Source organism: Hypanus sabinus, unplaced genomic scaffold (genome assembly GCF_030144855.1).
Source record: "Hypanus sabinus isolate sHypSab1 unplaced genomic scaffold, sHypSab1.hap1 scaffold_1680, whole genome shotgun sequence".
Lineage (NCBI taxonomy): Eukaryota > Metazoa > Chordata > Chondrichthyes > Myliobatiformes > Dasyatidae > Hypanus > Hypanus sabinus.
The window spans coordinates 33747-52930 of record NW_026779764.1 but is presented as its reverse complement, the minus strand read 5'-3'; the positions used below and the strand labels follow the sequence as shown (position 1 = coordinate 52930).

The 19184-nt window shown below is 50.0% G+C and overlaps 2 protein-coding genes across 2 annotated transcripts; one reads left to right on the top strand and one right to left on the bottom strand.

Annotated features, from left to right (window-relative positions):
* Window positions 1-5798: 5798 nt before the first annotated feature.
* LOC132387271 (carcinoembryonic antigen-related cell adhesion molecule 1-like) lies at window positions 5799-12318 on the top strand. Its single transcript, XM_059959621.1, has 4 exons — window positions 5799-5879; window positions 6059-6373; window positions 9579-9866; window positions 11186-12318. The coding sequence occupies exons 1-4, from the start codon at window positions 5828-5830 to the stop codon at window positions 11296-11298; spliced, it is 768 nt and encodes a 255-aa protein (XP_059815604.1). The 5' UTR covers window positions 5799-5827; the 3' UTR covers window positions 11299-12318.
* A 676-nt stretch (window positions 12319-12994) lies between these two features.
* On the bottom strand, window positions 12995-17683 carry LOC132387272 (cystatin-B-like). Its single transcript, XM_059959622.1, has 3 exons — window positions 17544-17683; window positions 15786-15896; window positions 12995-13453 (listed from the first exon to the last, which is right to left on the bottom strand). Exons 1-3 carry the CDS (start codon window positions 17604-17606, stop codon window positions 13328-13330), a joined length of 300 nt encoding a protein of 99 aa, XP_059815605.1. The 5' UTR covers window positions 17607-17683; the 3' UTR covers window positions 12995-13327.
* Window positions 17684-19184: the final 1501 nt, after the last annotated feature.

The window sequence follows — 19184 nt, the reverse complement described above, 5'->3', positions numbered from 1 at the left end:
GACGTCGTATCTTGTATTGAAGAAAATAATCTCGCTAGTGTAACAGATTCCTCCGTTATCTTGGTTTGTTCAGTTTGTTCTATTTCATGGAAAGTCTTGCCGCTTCTCAATTCAAAACCAGAACGACTTTTTCCGGCCATTGTAATTAAGTCGTGAAATCCTTCAGCAGAAATAATAAATCCTGCAGTAGAAGTAGTAAGTCATCACAACTAAAAGGAACCAGTTCGTGCAATATAAAATATATTAAAAGAGAAAGAGCCGCTAAAAATGCGGCCTACTCCATATGCTGCGAAGTGGAAAATCCCAATAAATACGGTTTTTTATTCTCAGATTGGTTGTTACTTTACTTCCTGAAGTCACGTTTGCAGCGCTCGGGGTTCTGTATTCTGAGAAACGCAACAACTTCTCCAAAAACGTCGGGAGGTTCACTCGATAATACGTCGTGACGTCAACTGAAGCTGCTACTGTGAAGAACGGCTGTGAGCGGTCCTGCTTGCAGGCCTGGGCACAGAATGTCCCTCGGGTACCGAAGCAGATAAGCCGACATGGCACTGCAGAATTTGAACCGTATAGTTCTGCCCGCTCTTTATTTCTTTCTGCTCTGAGAAACATGAAATACTCTTCGCCATAGACTTAAATGAAGATATTAATTTTCCGGCAAATTGACTTCTAAATAAATCACTCCAGAATGTCGATGATATCTGCAACTCTGCTCCATATTCACTACATACAGTTCTTTTCTACTTCTGGTGACCGCAGCCTACAGAAGTGCAGATCGTGATAATTGCAAAATAAAATTACTTGGACGTTTCAGTGTTCGATTGAAGTGGAATATCAACAGGAACTTTTATTTAGGCGGCAAACTGATCTATACAGAAAGTCTGCTGTGTTGGCAGGTATAATTTCCACTTATTTATCAACATTGATAAATGACTCGATGGTGTACCCTGTCCTTTCTGCTGATTATTTGCTCCCTTGCGCCATCTATAGTCAGTATTGGGAACTGACTGGACTGAACAAGTTGATTTCAGACTTGTGACAGTACGTCTATATTTTCCGATCATTTCTGATAAAACGCGTTATGTTCGGATTAGCTTTTTTTCTGAAAAGAGAGATATTGCCTCGGTTAGATGTCTTGTAACCATGTTTTATTTGAATTGCGCCCTTAGCGTCACGGGTGAATACAACTGTATCGATGTTTTCCTGAGGACTGTAAGAGTTGATGTTTACATTGACATGAGACACGGGCTCTGCCAATAGAACTGAAAGAGGAGTGGAATCACTCCTTTCTACTGCAGTCCAATCACATCAGCTGGGAGTTTGTAAACAAAGTTACGAAATGCAGTTTATGAAAAGGAGTTCCCGGCCATAATTCTACGGATTTATTTTGTCGGCCTCTTTTTTCACTGTTGGCCTAACTTAATGTCACTTAAATTTGTTTAATTCTGTATGTCCAGCGGCTGAATTTCGTTCACAAACGGATCGATTCCTTAACATCGTGAAATCACGCCCGCCCTGCTCGGAGGTCTGTACTCTGAGATACAGATCTACTTCTCAAAACTTCAGGAGCTTCACTGCACAGTTGGTGGTGATTCCAAATGAAGCTGCCGGTGTGAAGAGAAGCGATGTGAAATCCAGCTTACAAGCATGGACACAGACAGTCTCTCTGTGACAGAGGCAGATAAACAAGGACGGTTTTCATTTATTTTAAATGAAGAGTTAAAATGCTCTGGCAAGCTTGGGACATTATCGCTGTAGCCTTAAATGTTCATCTCCAGAAATTTGACAAATAAATCCAGGACAATGAATTATAATTAAAAGTCCTGAAGGACCTCTAGTATATCTGTTATTCTGCTCCACTTCCCCTGTTCCTGATAAAAAGTTTTTTCCCCCCGTGACGACTAAAGTAGATAGAGTAGAACAGCGTGAAAACTGCAAAATAAAATTGCTTATAAGTTGAATCGGTGGTTGGAAGTGGAATATCGACAGAACCGTTCACTTGTCCGGTAAAGTGATCTTTACAGAAAAGCAGTTGTGTTTCATGGTTACTTTGATCTCAATCTGACAAGTATAATTTCTACCGACAGCTTTGTTCACCGGCTCAGTGGGGTTGTTCTGGCCTGTCTGCGCATAGTTTGTTCTATTGCGCCATCTATTGTCAGCATTGGGTACTGACTGGGCAGAACAAGATTATTTCAGGTTTGTAACGGTATCTGCCACAGTTGGGCCCTGAAGTTGAATCATGAAGTTGTCTGGCCTATCTTCAACAGAAATCGAGATGGTGCGTTGTTTCTATAATCAGTAACACTGAATATAATTTGATGTAATCAGCTACCTGCTCATGACATTCATGTAAGATTCTGCATCGGTCTAACTGAGAGGGTATCGGTATCCGGACGAAGGCAAAGAGTTCAGCGGGAGTGCTCATGGCGTTGAAACGGAGTCTTGAAGGTGTTAGTGGGAACAGCGGCTGTGGTTGCAAAATCTCCTCTTGAAGATCGGCACTAACAAACAACAACTCAGAAGCGAAAGGCATGCCCCCCGTTTGCAGAACAAATATAAAGGCGTGGTAGTTCAGAGGGGTCCCTCATTTATAGCCCGAATATAATTTCCTACATATGTGAAGGGTCTTGGTATATTCAGCAGCTTCACACAAGAATTTCAGTGTCTGGGCATGACAGAAGAAGAAACACACCTGCACACGGCGATAAATGACACTGGTGGCAATACAGTGACGTCAGGAGATTCACCGCTTATTGAATGTAGAACCTGTCTCTTATTTTGGTATCTATGCTATTTGCTTGCGTTTGTTTTCACGGTTTGATCTTTTTTTCCTGCACATGGAGTGTTTGACGGTCTTTTAATGGGGTCTATTTGGGTTCTCTGTGTCACCGAGACGACTCACCTCCCACACTCTGAATGCCGCGTTCCGGCCCAAGGAGCTCCTAGTCCACCAGGCAGAGCGCTTGCCCGCGTCAGATAGCAACAGAGCAGCGTCGCCTCTTTCATGACAAACTCATCATGGAGCTCCGACGTGTGACTCCGAGAGGAAGCGAGTATTTCTTCCATGTCCACAGAGTATGCGTCCTGATCCTCTAAATGAGGAATTCTCCAATCACCATAGCACTCCTCTTTCACCATTCGCTTCTGGGCCACAGAGTTGATCGCAGAATCTTCCTCCTGGTCATTCCCAAGCCCCGGCAAACCACCAACCCCATCTCAAGCGATATACTTATTATTGAGGGGCATGGCCACAAGGGGGCACTGCTCTTGCTGCATATTCCCTTCCACTCTCCTGCCGGTCACCCAAGAAACTGCCCACTTCATCTCGGGCGTCTACCTCCCTGTAGCTTCTACCTATCCCCTCCTCATTGTCCTGTGTGAATCGAAGCTCATCGAACAGCAGCTCCCGTTCCTTAACATGCTCCCTCAGGAACTGCACCCGATGCACATTCTGCAGATGTATTTATGCGGGATAGAGGAGGTATCTCAATTTCACCTAAATCTCACACAAGGAACACGACACTGACTCCACATCTATTATCAGCATGATAGCTATGTCATAACACTGAAAGGAAATCAAATCACCAGAAACTTCATTCCTTATTTCGAACATGCGTCTGCGTTTGTCCAAGCGTGATCATGCCTAAGATTGTTTAACTAAAGGCGGCCCACGCTAACAATTCCCCACTCCAGCAATGACCGCTCCAGCAATGGAGAATCCTTCTCCATCGGGGAGACCAAGTCAGAGAATTGCTATCATTGCTGTCTTAAACGCCAGGCGGCGTAACATAAATAGATAATAAATGCATAAAATGTACATATTATTTAAATACGTAAACAACTGAATGAACGAATAAATAAAGGAAACAACAAAATAGTAAATGAACAAATAAATAGAAGAGGAATTATGAGGTAGAATTCATGGATCAATAGATCGTTTAGAAATCTGATTGCAGAGTCAGCAGGTAAATCATTGAGCGCGGGTCTTCAGAGTCATGTAACTTCTTCCAGATAGCAGCAATGAGACAAGAGCACATTCCGGATGGTAGTAATGAGACAAGAGCATATCCAGGATGGTAGAAATGAGAGGAGAGCATATCCCGGATGGTAGTAATGAGACAAGAGCATATCCCGGATGGTAGTAATGAGAGGAGAGCATATCCCGGATGGTAGTAATGAGACAAGAGCATATCCCGGATGGTAGTAATGAGAGGAGAGCGTATCCTAGATGGTAGTAATGAGACAAGAGCATAACCCGGATGGTAGTAATGAGAGGAGAGCATATCCTAGATGGTAGTAATGAGACAAGAGCATAACCCGGATGGTAGTAATGAGAGGAGAGCATATCCTAGATGGTAGTAATGAGACAAGAGCATAACCCGGATGGTAGTAATGAGAGGAGAGCATATCCTAGATGGTAGTAATGAGACAAGAGCATAACCCGGATGGTAGTAATGAGAGGAGAGCATATCCTAGATGGTAGTAATGAGACAATAGCATATCCCGGATGGTAGTAATGAGACAAGAACATATCCCGGATGGTAGTAATGAGACAAGAACATATCCCGGATGGTAGTAATGAGACAAGAACATATCCCGGATGGTAGTAATGAGACAAGAGCATAGCCCCGGTTGGTAACAATGAGAGGGGAGCATATCCCGGATGGTAGTAATGATAAGAGAGCATATTCCGGATGGTAGTAATGAGAGGAATGCATATCCCAGACTGTAATAATGAGAAGGGAACATTGAGCGGTTCTAACTAATGATAAGAGAGCATATTCCGGATGGTAGTAATGAGAGGAAAGCATATCCCTGACTGTAATAATGAGAAGGGAGCATTGAGCGGTTCTAACTAATGATAAGAGAGCATATTCCGGATGGTAGTAATGAGAGGAAAGCATATCCCAGACTGTAATAATGAGAAGGGAGCATTGAGCGGTTCTAACTAATGATAAGAGAGCATATTCCGGATGGCTCTAATGGGAAGGGTGCATATTCCGAATGTCGATGGCGATGGTCTTTAACTGGGGACCTGGACTTCTGCAGGTGCAACGTTTTCAAGATGTCCAGGATTACGGTGAGGCTAGTACCGTGATGGATGTGATTGTGTGCACAGGTGTTTGCATTCTGTGTGGATCCCAGGCATTGGGGCCCGCACACCAGACGGTGATGGAAACAGTCCGAATGCTCCCCACCTTGCAGGTCCGTACATATCCCAGTCTTTGTTGACATACCGATATCAGACCTCCTCCATCACCGAATAGAATCCAGCCGCTGACGTGCGGTGACAACACTCAACCTTTCTATCTACTTCAGAGGAGTGTAGTTTTGAGGAAAATGTCACGTGATCTGGTAAACATGAGGGCATAGTATCGAGGGCTGAATAGTCTGTTTCTTCAGCGCTTTAAGTCTGTTTATTTCCCTGCTTCTCGCTCTACTATCCAACAGCTCCGAGGTTTGACCTAGCACACTCTCGACATCTGGCACGGAGACGAGGAAATGCGGATCACTCTCCGAAAGTAACAGAGACAGATGCCGATCTCTCGGGATCGCGTAGATGACGTTCACTTTACTCGCTCTTTTTCTCTTCATGTCGGTGGGTGAGAGACACTCTCTTTGAGACCATTATCGCACTCAACAAAACAGCAGCAGATAGTTGTAGAACAGCTCACAGGATTTGATGTAGATTCGAGCAAAGTACAGACTCTCTGATCCAATCAGCGCTGCCGCTTGTGACGTCAGAATCCAGATATCAGACCCGCAAACCAGGAAGTGCGGCTCAGTCTCCGAGTGTAACAGAGATCGGCGCTGCTCTCTCGGGATGTCGGGACTGGCCTTCGCAGCTCTCGTTCTTTGTCTCCACATAACGGCGGGTGAGGGTCACTCTCTCGAACAGTGAGCGGTCAGATAATCAACAGAACGGCGGGTGGTCAGAGGATAGAAGGGCAGTTTATAAGAGGCGATATGACTATCAGTGTCGATTGAGCTAATTGCAGTTCTCGAGTCTCTCCGCATCTGTCACTTTTCACTCTTACGATTTTCTCATTCTCAGGTGAGTCTCGGCAGTTTACCATTCTCGAGTTCAGCCAGATAAATGTCACCGTCAGGAGAAATGCGTTCTTGTCGGTGCGGCCGTCGGCCGTGGTCACCAGTGGAAGCTGGAATTTTAATGGGAGAACAATCGCCCAGTGGATCGGCCAAACCGTGTCTATTGACAACGCCTACACATCGCGGACTGAGCTATTCACGTCCACAGGGTCGCTTCTGCTGAAGTCGGTGAAAATGTCTGACGGTGGGGAATACCGTGTGAATATGGTTCCAACTAGTGGCTCCATGACCTCAGCGACTATCTCTCTGCGTATCATTGGTAAGTGAGACAGAGTTATACAGAATCATGCGATCTCGGACTATAACTTTCATTTTATTTCTGGTGTGATAGAATACAATATAACCTTCCCTGTTCGCTGCTGGGAGATGCATTATTTCCGATTGAACAAAACTATAGCGGGTGAGCAACATAGTTCCGCATTAGATTTAGATTAGAGTTCCTCTCGGACATGCATAGGTGGCTGTGATGCAGAAACGGGCCACCAGTGCACCCTGCCAGTCCCACGTTATGGACTGTTCAACTCTCACTCGTACTCTGTAAAGCTGCAGATCAGTAACTATAACAGGAAGAACACGATAGTGGACCGGACAACATACTGTGCAGATTTAAAAATATAAACAAATATTAACAAAAATGGAGAACATGAAATGACGAGATAAAGTGTCCTTAAAGTGAGATCACTGGTTATCACTGGATGGGCAGGTGAGTGCAGTCATCCGATTTGATCAGCCTGATGGCTGAAGGGTGGTAACTCTCCTTGAACCGAGGGCTGCGAGCACTGAGTTTCTCGCAGCTTCTACCTGATGCCAGCATGGCGAGAAGTCCTGCGTGGTGAGGCTATTTGATGACGGATGCTGTTTCCCTACCACGGCGCTTCATGTAGATGCGCTCAATGGTTGCGAGTGCTTTACCGTGATGGACCGGGCTGTATCCAATACACTTTGCAGGATTTTCCGTTCCAAGGCATTAATTTCCCTCACACCGGACCATGAGGCAGCAGGTCAATGAGCTCACCATTACACATCCATCGACCTTTGTCGCAGTTTTAGACGTCATGCCCAGTCTGCGCAGTCTCCTTAGGAAGTAGGGGCGCGGCCATGCAATCGTCGCTATTGCACCTACGTGTTGGGTCCAAGACCAGAACGTCCTCAAACAGTTAGCATGCTCCCCACGGTACATCTGTAGAAACTGGCGAGTATCTCTGGTGACATACTAGGTCTCCTTAAGAAAAATGGCGGTCGCGGTGCCTTCAGTGCAATTACATCAATATGTTGGGCCCAGGATAGATCCTCACAGAGTCTGACAGCCAAAGGAAATTCAAACGACAGTGAGACATAGGAGCAGCATTCGGCCGTCTGGTCCATCGAAGCTGCTCCGCCCGTCAATCATGGCCGATCATTTTTTTTTTAACTTTTCTCCGACACCAATTCCCGGCCTTCTCCCTGTAACCTTTGATGCCATGTCCAGTCATGAACCTATCAATCTCTGCCTTAAATACCCCCCGTGACCTGACCTTCACAACTGCACGTGGCCACAAATTCCACAAATTCCGGACTCTTCTTTTCACGTTGCCGGAAGCACCATCAGGTTAACATGTTCCACAGAGTCCCGCCCAGGCGCTGGATTGAACTGGCAACTGAACGGTGCCCACGTACCAAGTGGGGAGGAGGTCGTCCTCGACAACATCTCTGTGAGCCACACGGGAAAGTAAACTTGTGAGGCCTATAACATGGCTACAAAAAGGAATAATGCCTCCACCGCGGAAATCAATGTGTTCGGTAGGTCGTCCGTTCCTCCCTTTGCTGAGGTCCTATCACTAATGGTGTTGGTGCCGTCAGCCCGAATAATTCAACTAAGTGCCTGAGCCCGATTAGAATATCGTCTGACAATATCGTTTGACGACGGTGCATATTTAAGAATAAGAGTATTGATGAAGATGTGAATCGGATTTGATTTGAATTGCGGATTGGATTGCAAATGGTTAATTGCTGTAGTTAAGACTACAAGGCGATACAGCATGGGAAAGAGAATTAGACCATTTGGCCAATGGAGTCCGCTCCGCCATTTCATCATGGCTAATCCAATATTCCTCTCAGTCCCATTCACAGGCGTTTCCGCATATCCCTCATGCCCTGACCAATCTATCATCCTCAGCTTTAAACTTACATAACGACATGGCCTCTCCAGCTGCCTGTGCAACATAATTCCCAGATTCACCACATTCAATTCAAATAAATTCCCTTTCGTCTCCGTTCTCAAAGGACGCCACTCTATTCAGAGGTTGTCCTTCTGGTGTTGAACCCTCCCGCCATAAGGAACATCCTCTGTATGTGCACTCTAAAAAGGCCTTTCACAACTCGATGGGTTTCCGTGAGATTACCCCCACATTCTTCTGAATTCCAGTGGATGTTGGCCAGAGCCGACAAACCCTCTTCTCAGGAAAAGCTGTTCAATCCTGGAATGATTTTGCTGAAGCTCCTTTGAAACGCCTCCAGTTTCAACACATCCTTTCCGCAGAAAGGGGCACCATTTTAGAAAACAATGTGGACAGGTTTTTGGACGGGAAAGGAGTGGAGGGGTATGGGCTGAGTGCGGGTCGGTGGGACTAGGTGAGAGTGAGCGGTCGGCACGGACTGGAAGGGCCGAGATGGCCTGTTTCCGTGCTGTAGTTGTTATATGGGTGACAGTTCAGTTGTGTCATTCGAAGTAAAATTGGACAGGTATATGGACGGGAAAGGAATGGAGGGTCATGGGCTGAGTGCGGGTCGGTGGGACTAGGTGAGAATAAGCGGTCGGCACGGACTAGAAGGGCCGAGACGGCCTGTTTCCGTGCTGTAATTGTTATGTGGTTAAGGTTATACAAAACAGATCACAATCCTCCAAGTGGGGCCTCACCACTGGTTTCTAACATTTCAGCATTTTCTCCTTGTTTTTATATTCCCGTACCCTGGGAAAGAATGCTTTCATTGCATGAACTTTGATACCTGGAAAGTCCAACATATCGCCAGTGAATTCCACAGTGAGGGATGATGCAGAATACCTATTCAGCTCTTCCACCAATTCGTTGTTGCCAAACACTACCTCTCCTCTCTCGTCTTCCAGCAGTTTGATATCCACTCTCGCGTCTATTTTTACACCTCACGAATCTGAAGAAACTTTACATATCCTCTTTAATATGATTGGCTAGAGTGATTTCGAATTCCATATTTTCCTTCTTAATGACCTTTTAGTTGCCTTCTGTTATTTTTTTAAAACTTCCCAGTCATTTTACATCCCAGTAATGATTGTTCCATTGTACACCCTCCTTTTGGCCTTTGTGTTAGCTTTGACTTCTCCTGTGAAGAAGCACATAGGGATAAGAGCTGGCAATGGCGACGATGCTCAGTTGGCAGCATCCAAATATTATGTACATGATGTAGATAAAACCCAGTGAAAGCTATTTGCATTTTAATTGTATTTACAGAGACAGTGACCGGGGTTGCCGTGGTGACAAATAATTCCACTCCCCTGGAAAACCTCGATACCATCGCACTGAGTTGCGACGCGTCGGGCACTGTTCAGACACGGACATGGTTCAAGGACAACCAACCCATCCGGGAAAACGGCAGAATATTTACATCTCCCGACAGGGCGAAACTGACTATAATCAGCGTGAACAGAAACGACGTCGGGACGTACAAGTGCATCGCCAGCAACTCTTTCAGCAGTGGCGCTGGAGAGACCTACGTGGAGGTTTACTGCAAGTACACAGGTAACCAGCAACCATCATTTGTACCGGATTTTATTCTACTAGACAGGTATTCCCATTTTGTAGATAGGCCGGAGAAGGTCAGAATTGAACCGGGCATGCAAGTTTACTGTCAGTCCACAGTTAGACAACCGCGTTAATTTGTATCGGATATCCCATTGTAGAGATGGACTAGAGGAGGTCAGAAAATCCCGGATCCACCAGGATATTACTCTAATCAACATTTTATTTTCATTTTACTGATAGACCAGAGAAGGTCAGAATCGTAGCCGAGCGTCCAGTTGTGTCCGATATTGTGTCCGATGTAAACGGTGATGTATCAGGGTTTCAGTGAGGTGTTGGGCAAGGTTCCCAACGATGAGATCATTCGGAATGTCAGGATTCACGGGGCCGAGAGAAACTTGGCTGCGTGGGTTGATTGGTTGGAGAAGAAAAACGGTGGCAATAGCGGACAGGCGTTCTGCATGGGCGTCATGGAATAGTGGTGTGTCGCCGGGGTCTCTTCTATTCTGGGATGGCCGCTTGTTGCGAACGGTTTGGATGAGAGAGTCGAAGGGAGGGCTAGGGTGCTTGAGATAACACGACGGGTGAGAGAGCGGACGATTTTCCTAGGTGATATCCGCAGGAAGCAGAACTGTGCTGAGAAGTGGCAGATGAAGTTTAATCCAGAAAGGAGTGAAGTAATACACTTTGGAAGGTCGAAAACAAAGCGCAAGACGCGAAATACTCAGCAGGACAGAGAGCATCTGCTCAAACAGAAATATTGTACTTTAGTCTGCTTGATAAAATGAACACAAATTTAATGTTAGAGCGAAGGCGGGGGGGGGGGGGCAAAAGCAGATTTCTGAAAGGGCGGAAAGGATGGGGATATGTTGTGATCCAAGTGGTGAATTTACGCCTGCAAAGTTTTTAAGTTTAAAACATGAACGAACAGAAGACCTGGTGATAGCGGAAACTGGAGGATGCAAATGCAGTCAGAAATGGTAGAAGAGCCGGGACTGGGGTTCTGTATCTTAGTAACTAATTCAATGACCATTTCCAGTAGCTGAATTGGCGTTCATTCACTTTACCTTTCCTGTTCAGCCCTCTCCGGAAGCAGGTGACTCCCAGATCTCCTTGCGTGGTGAGTTGAACTCCATGCTGTCTGTACGGATTACAGACGAATGGCATCGACATGATGTCAGAATATTGGACCAAAACCAATGTTCAATATGGAGACAGCGTCCGGAACGATTCCGAGTGTGGATCAGTCATCATTTCCAAAAAAAAAAAACAAAGATGTGTTTTCGCAATCTAAAATTGATGTTTGTTTTCTCTCTTAGCACCAAAAACAGATGGAAATAGTACCCTCAGCCCTGGAGAGTTCGCGCTCTGTGCATTTGTTGTACTTCTCATGAGCCTGTGCAGAGCAACCTGTAAATGGTGCCTCAGATGATCCTAATCTCGCTTGTGATAAGCTGCAGACAGAGGCACGTTTCGCAGTTGCAGTCGTCAGCGAGAAGGGACGCCTCCCTGCAAAAGGAGCATTCAGCTCTCCTGCCCGACATCTCCACTGTCTCGGCGGAGCGGTTATAAAGTGGGTGGAGGGGACAAGACCTAAACGTCGCGCTTTACTTTCCTTTGCTTTCTCTGCCTGAGGCCTCAGCGATCTCAAGATGACCACTCTGACTCTGTCCAACGTCATGTACTCCGAGGGTTCACTCTTTCTGTAGACTGTCCCTTTAAAACGCCGAAAGCATGAGACTAACATTTATACGCAGTTGGATTTCTGCTGACGACAAAAATTGCTCCTGTGCTATGGCGAACAGCTCGTGTTTCTATTTCTCTGGAATTACACCAGGACCTACCAGAACTGCTGTCGGCTTCTGGGTTGCCATCGGTGGGGAGGAGCAGGAAGCAGTTACAGGATGGGCAGCTGGTGTTCAGTCTGGGTGTGTTTAAGCAAGGTGAGCTGTCTTTCTCGCGGAGTCACACACAGTGGGACTTCCGACAGCGCACAAGGGTGAGTTGAGATCGATCCCGAGTATTGATAACTGACTCTCACAAGTTGCTGCAACTGGACGAAGTTTGCAGAGACGGGGAGGGGAGAGGAACGTTTGAAACAAAGAGATCACTCTTTGGACTCTCTCCAAGTAGCCTCTAAGTATCGTTCCTATACTGAGCGACCAGAACTGGACACAGTACTCCAAGTGTGGCCAAACTAGAACTAGGCCTTACTGTGGCCTAATTTCGCCCTGGATTACAAATATCTCCCTCAACACAACAACAACAACTCTGTACATTTGAACTGAACTGAACTTTCTAACATCCCATCGTAAGACTGTAACGATTACCACCTGAGTTTCAATTTGCTTGGCGAAATTTATCTATACATTTACGTTTGCATAGTACTGCTAACTTTTTAACCTGCTTTAAGTTGCTAAATTTAGAAGTTACTCATAAAATAGTGACTGTCAACTGCAAAATGAGGTGTGTCCAATTGCTGCTGATAGTTTTACAGGGTAGCGAGCATGTAACAGGAACTCTCCCCAGGGTTGCGTGTACCTAACACCACGCAAACCACCGCCGCCGCGCTTGGCACAGCCTTCCTTTAACTTGCTCCAGCTAACCAATCCCAGAGGCCGGCTGGTCGCTGGTCGGAGCTCTTCTTCGTGAATTGCCCCGAAACTCTGGCTTTGAAAATCTCCATCGCCGCCCCTCTTAGGCGCTCCCTGCCGCAGATTGTACAACACGAACCGCTCTCTCCACTCGCCCCCTCTCTCCACTGAGCCCGACCTCTCCTCCCGCAAACCCCGCCCCTCGTCCCTAACGCGCCCCCTCCTCCCACGAACCCCGCCCTCTATTTCCTCTCATCCCGCCCACCTCACACACCCCGCCCTCTCATCCCACTGACATCATCCACACCTCGCAGTGATTCCCCTCCACACGCCACCTCGAACCGCGCCCCCTCCCCTTGTCTCCGTGACCGCCTGCCTCCGATTGGATCTCCGTCAGACTGTAGGTCAGCTGCCTGCATACGTCCAGCTCCCCCTCTCCCTCACACATCCGCACTAACTGCCCCGCAGCGTTGCCCCCGCCCCCAGCATCCGAAAGAGGGGATGGTTAAAGACGACCAGACGGCCAATCGGATCAACGCGTTTTATTAGCGAAAAGCTTGTGCGTCGAACAGCTGACGGTTCAGGTGGCCTCAGCGAGCTGAAGAGGTGGGTCTGCTGGTATTCCGGGAGCGCGGGACGTGTCGGAGAGTTGGCGGGGGGGAGGTGTGTGTGTAGGGTCTGGGGGAGGTGGGAGTGTGTCTGGGATCTGTGCACAGGAAGAACCAAACCCCGCATTAAACTGTGGGTAGCTGAAGGGTGTCCCAACTACCCCGTGTGATGAGCTTTGCAGGGAGGGAGGGGAATATTCCCGAGGGGTGGGCCGCAAGCACAGCGAGGGGTTGGCATCGGTCAGGAAACTCTCGTTTCTCAGACCAAGGGTTCCAGCGGAGCGCAGTTACTGAAGTTTTCCTGGATGGCCACCAGAACTGGCAGTTTGTTACTGGGTACGAACACCTCCATGTGGACGAAGTTGTTGGGGTTTCCAATATCGACCTGTGGGCAGGGTCACTCGGTTAGTCATGGGAGTCCCGTCCGCTAACCCCCTTCCCACTGCCACCTCCGTGACCCGCGCTCTCGCGAGACTTCCCTCCACATCCCCGCCACTTCATCCCTCGCTGCTCCCCTCTCCGACTCCTTCAACCCTCCCTCCCCTGCACCCCTTCCAGTCTCTATCACCCCTCCTTACCCTACACTACCGCCCCGTTTTAATCGTCCCTCCCTCCCCCACATCCCTCCCCGGCTTTGATAATCCTAACCTCCCTTACACCTCTCCCCGTCTCCGTCAACCCCTCCCTCCCCTAAACCCCTCTCCGACACCGTCACACGCTCCGACCCCTACACTTCTCACCGTCTCTGACCCACCCCGTCCACTTCACTGTCATCCCATCTCTCCCCTCTAACCCTCCCGGTCTCCGTCACCTCCTACCTCCCCTGAAACACTGCTCGTCTCCGTCACCCCCTCCCTCCCCTAAACCCCTCTCCGACACCGTCACACGCTCCGACCCCTACACTTCTCACCGTCTCTGACCCACCCCGTCCACTTCACTGTCATCCCATCTCTCCCCTCTAACCCTCCCGGTCTCCGTCACCTCCTACCTCCCCTGAAACACTACTCGTCTCCGTCACCCCCTCCCTCCCCTAAACCCCTCTCCGACACCGTCACACGCTCCGACCCCTACACTTCTCACCGACTCTGACCCACCCCGTCCACTTCACTGTCATCCCATTTCTCCCCTCTAACCCTCCCGGTCTCCGTCACCTCCTACCTCCCCTGAAACACTGCTCGTCTCCGTCACCCCCTCCCTCCCCTAAACCCCTCTCCGACACCGTCACACGCTCCGACCCCTACACTTCTCACCGTCTCTGACCCACCCCGTCCACTTCACTGTCATCCCATCTCTCCCCTCTAACCCTCCCGGTCTCCGTCACCTCCTACCTCCCCTGAAACACTGCTCGTCTCCGTCACCCCCTCCCTCCCCTAAACCCCTCTCCGACACCGTCACACGCTCCGACCCCTACACTTCTCACCGTCTCTGACCCACCCCGTCCACTTCACTGTCATCCCATCTCTCCCCTCAAACCCTCCCGGTCTCCGTCACCTCCTACCTCCCCTGAACCTGTCCTCGTCTCGTCACCCCCTCCAGCTCCTACATCTCCTGAACTCTCCGTCATGCACTTGCTCCGCTACGTCCGTCCCCATCTCCATCTTACTCCCTCTCCCCAACCCCATCTACGTCCCTGGCAGACCTCCTGGTCTCCATTCCCCTCCCACCCCTCCCCGTCTCCATTCCCCTCCCACACCCTCCTGGTCTCCATTCTCCTCCCACCCATCCCCGTCTCCATTCCCCTGCCAGAGCTGCTCCCTTCCCGTCTCTGTTAATCCTAACCTCCCGTACACCTCTCGCCTCCTAACCCCTCCCGATCTCCATTCCCATCCCACACTTCTTGGTCTCCGTTCCCCTCCCAGCCCCTCCCGGTCTCCATTAAGCTCCCAGCCCCTCCCGGTCTCCAATCCCGTCCCGTCTCCATACCCCTCCCTCCCCATCCCGGTCTCCATTCCCCTCCCACCCGCTCCCGGTCTCCATTAAGCTCCCAGCCCCTCCCGGTCTCCAATCCCGTCCCGTCTCCATACCCCTCCCTCCCCATCCCGGTCTCCATTCCCCTCCCACCCGCTCCCGGTCTCCATTCCCCTCCCACCCTCTCTCGGTCTCCATTACCCTGCCAAAGCTGCTCCCTTCCCGTCTCTGTTAATCCTAACCTCCCGTACTCCTCTAGCTTCCCACCCCCTCCCGGACTCCATTCCCATCCCACACCTCTCGAGCTCTATTCCCCTCCTAGCCCCTCCACACTTCCCGACTCTGATAATCCTAACCACCCCTACACCTCTCCCCTCCCACCCCCTCCCGGTCTCCATTCCTCTCCCAGCTCCTCCGGGTCTCCATTCCCCTCCCACCCCCTCCCGGTCTCCATTCCCCTCCCACCCCCTCCCGGTCTCCATTCCCCTCCCACTCTCTCCCGGTCTCCATTCCCCTCCCACCCTCTCCCGGTCTCCATTCCCCTCCCATCCCCTCCCAGTCTCCATTCCCCTCCCACCCTCTCCCGCTCTCCGTTCCCCTCCCACCCCCTCCCGGTTTCCTTTCCCCTCCCACCCCCTCCCGGTCTCCATTCCCCTCCCACCGTCTCCCGGTCTCCATTCCCCTCCCACCCTCTCCGGGTCTCCATTCCACTCCCACCCCCTCCCGGTCTCCATTCCCCTCCCACCCTCTCCCGGTCTCCATTCCCCTCCCACCCCTGCTCCCTTCCGGCTTCTGTGTGGAAACTCCACCTTGATCAGTAGAAGTTTTCCCAGCATGATGGTCTGGTCCTGCTCACGGTACGATTTCGCGACGAATATCTGCTCTAAGGCGTGGATGTGACTCTCCGCGTCGGATTTCACCTGGACAGGAACAACACAAACTTCTGTATCTCCCGGGGAGGACAGAGCGGGACGAGGAAGGGTGTCCGGAAGCGGGTGGCGGTACCATTTATTTTTTACTTCACCTCCCTCCATTTCACCGCTTTACCTCGTTCCGTCTCTCGCCTTTCCCCACCTCGTACCCTTACGCCCCACTCTTCCTCGTCTCTCTCTGATCTATCATTTTATCATCTCCCTCTTCCCCCCTCTCCGCCTCCCCTGCTCTTTCACCCTTCACCGTCTCTCTCTTTCTTCTCCCTCCACATCCCCTGCTCTCTCACCCCCCTCACCGTCTCCCTTTTCCCTCTCTCTTCGATTCCGCTGCTCACTCACCCCCTCACCGTCTCCCTCTTCCCCCCTCTCCGCCTCCCCTGCTCTCTCACCCCCCTCAACGTCTCTCTCTCCTACCGCTCTCTCGCCCAGCCTTGCTCTTTCCCCCTCTTTCTGTGTGCCTCTATAATCTTTACCCTGGCCAGGCTTTTCTACATCTCTGTCGCTCCGTCACTGATCTTTCTCCCCTTCTCCTGCCCTGTCCTTCGCCTCACTCTCTGCTCCCTCATTCCACATTCCCTGCTCGTTCTCACACTTTTCCCGTCTCGCTCTCGCTCTTCTCCCTCTCCCGTCTGTATCCGTCTACAATCTCTCCAATTCCCCTGCTGGAACTCTCACCTTTTATCCGTGTCTCTACCTTCTTTCTCTCCCTCTCACTTTCTCTCTCTCGCTCGCGCACTCTACTTCTCGCTCTTTCCTTCCCTCTCCCTCTCCGTGCTCGAAAATTCCTCTGCCCTCCCTCCCCTATCTCGCCTGGCTCCCTGGCTCTCTGCCTCTCACGTTTCTCTGTTTTCCCTGCTCTTTCTCCCCGTATCGCTGTCTCTCTCCCGCATGTCCCCACTTCCGCTACTCTTTCTCCACCCTCCCACCTCTCCCCACTTCCCCTGATCTATCCCCTCCCTCTCCCCGTCTCTCTCTCCCTCTCTCTCTACCTCCCCCCTCTCTCTCCCCCACTCTGTTCGATCTTCAATTACCCCGCTATTCCCCCACTCTTGCTATTTCTCCCTCTTTCCACTCCTGGCTCCTCCTCCTTCCACCTCCCTTTCTCCTAACTGCCCCCCGCATTCCGTTTCGTTCTCCAATTTTCCTCCCGCCCTCTAATCCAAACACTCACTCTCCCCCTTCTCCTCCTCCTTCCTTCCCTCTCTCGTCCCCCTCCCTTTCCCATCCCCCTTTCTTCCGTCTCCCTCTACCTCCCTCCCCTTTCCTCTCCCATATATCGCCCCCTCACAATTTTTCCGCAATCTTCCCCTTCATCCAGCCTCCGCCCTGTTACTGTCGCCATTATTCACCCCGTCCTACACTCAATCCTCTCCTCTCCCTGCTCCAAATGGACTTCCACTGTCTATTCCGTACCTCTACTTCTCTACCTCCCGCTCTTTCCTTCTCTCTCCCTCTCCGTGCTCGAAAATTCCTCTGCCCTCCTTCTCCTATCTCGCCTGGAGATATAAATATAAATATATATTTTATTTAATTTCTGACCCCGCCTCTCTCTTCTATCCCCCCGAGGAGGGCAGTTTAAGGGGTGTGGGAGTGGGGAGGACTGTGCTCCTGGTTCTGGAAGAGTTTGGAACAAACCTCATCTGCGACCTTATGGACCTCTGTCGTGGCCGGCTGTTCTTTTGTCCAGACTGGTGCCATCTCTCTCTCTCTCTGTTGCACTCGTTCGTTCGCTGACTCTCTCTCTCTCTCCCTCTCTCTCGCCACTTGTCACGGCCGCTTATAAAGATCTGGCCCCTCCCCCACCCCTCCGACATGCCCCTCCCCCCTCTCAGCTATTCCCCCGCCCCGTTTTGCCCTCTCTCGGGCTCTTGCCCTCCGCTTGGGGCATGGAACCTGACCCCGGCCCCTTACGGATGTGACCTACTTACGGGAAAGGTGTACAGAGCATAGGGAACATTCACAGAGATGCTCCTGGGTCTGCGGGGCCTCTGGTTTCAGGAAACATTGAATGGGACAGGATTCTAATGAACGTAGAAGATTGAGAGGGGATTTGATGGAGGTTCACTGGCTTTATCCGCTGTGGTTGGGTGGGACTGCAAACAGTGATCAAAGGTTAAGGGTGAAAGGTGAGAAGTTTAAGGGAATTATGAGGGGGAACGCCTTCACTCAGAAGGTCGTGAGAGTGTGGAATGATCTGCGAGCACGACTGGTCCGTGCGAGCTCGATTCCAACGTTTAGGCGATGTTTGCACGGGTACACGGATAGGAGGCTTCCGGGGGTCTATGATCCAGCTGCAGCGGGCTGGTATAATGCAGCTTAAATGGTTTCCGCATGGGCTAGATGGGCCGAAGGGCGTCCCTGTAAGTCGTGTTTCTCTGTGTGCTTTACTCTTTGGAGAGAAAGAGGATGAGAGGAGACATAATAGAAGTGTACAAGATATTAAGAGGAATAGACAGAGTGGACAGCCAGCGCCTCTTCCCCAGGGGACCACTGCTCGGTACAAGAGGACATAGCTTTAAGGTGAGGAGAGGGAAGTTCAAGGGGATATTAGAGGAAGGTTTTTCACTCAGAGAGTGGTTGGTGTGTGGAATGCACTGCCTGAATCAGATACACTAGTGAAGTTTAAGAGACTACTGGACAGGTATATAGAGGAATTGAAGGTGGGGGGGGGTGGTATATGGGTGGCAGAGTTTGAGGGTTGGCACAACATTGTGGGCCAAAGGGCCTGTACTGTGCTGTACTATTCAATGTCTATGTTCTATTACAGGACAAGAGGGCATGACTTCAGGGTTGAAGGACTTTCTTTTCAAACTGAGATGTGGAGAACTTCCATTAGTCAGAGGCTGGTAAATCTGTCGGATTTGTTGCCACGAGCGGCTCTGGAGGCCGTCATTGGGGTATTGAAGGCCGAGACAGACATTCTTAATTAGCCAGGGCATCAAATGGTATGGGAAGAAGGCAGGGGAATGTAGATGACTAGAAGAGTTTGATCAGCCTATGACTGAATAGGGGAGCAGACTCGATGGGCCGAATGACCTACTTATTTCCTATATCTTAAGGTCCAATTATAGTAAGGCCAGATTTGGAGCACTGGGACATTTCTGGTCATTCCACTGTAGTCGAGGCTTTGGAGGGGGTGCAGAGGACGTTTGCAAGGATGCTGCTCTTTCGAGGATGTGAGCTACCATGAGGAGCTGGATAAATGTGTAGTTCACTGGAGCACTAAAGTTGACGAGAGATCTGATACAGTTTTAAAATATTATCAGAGGCTTTAAT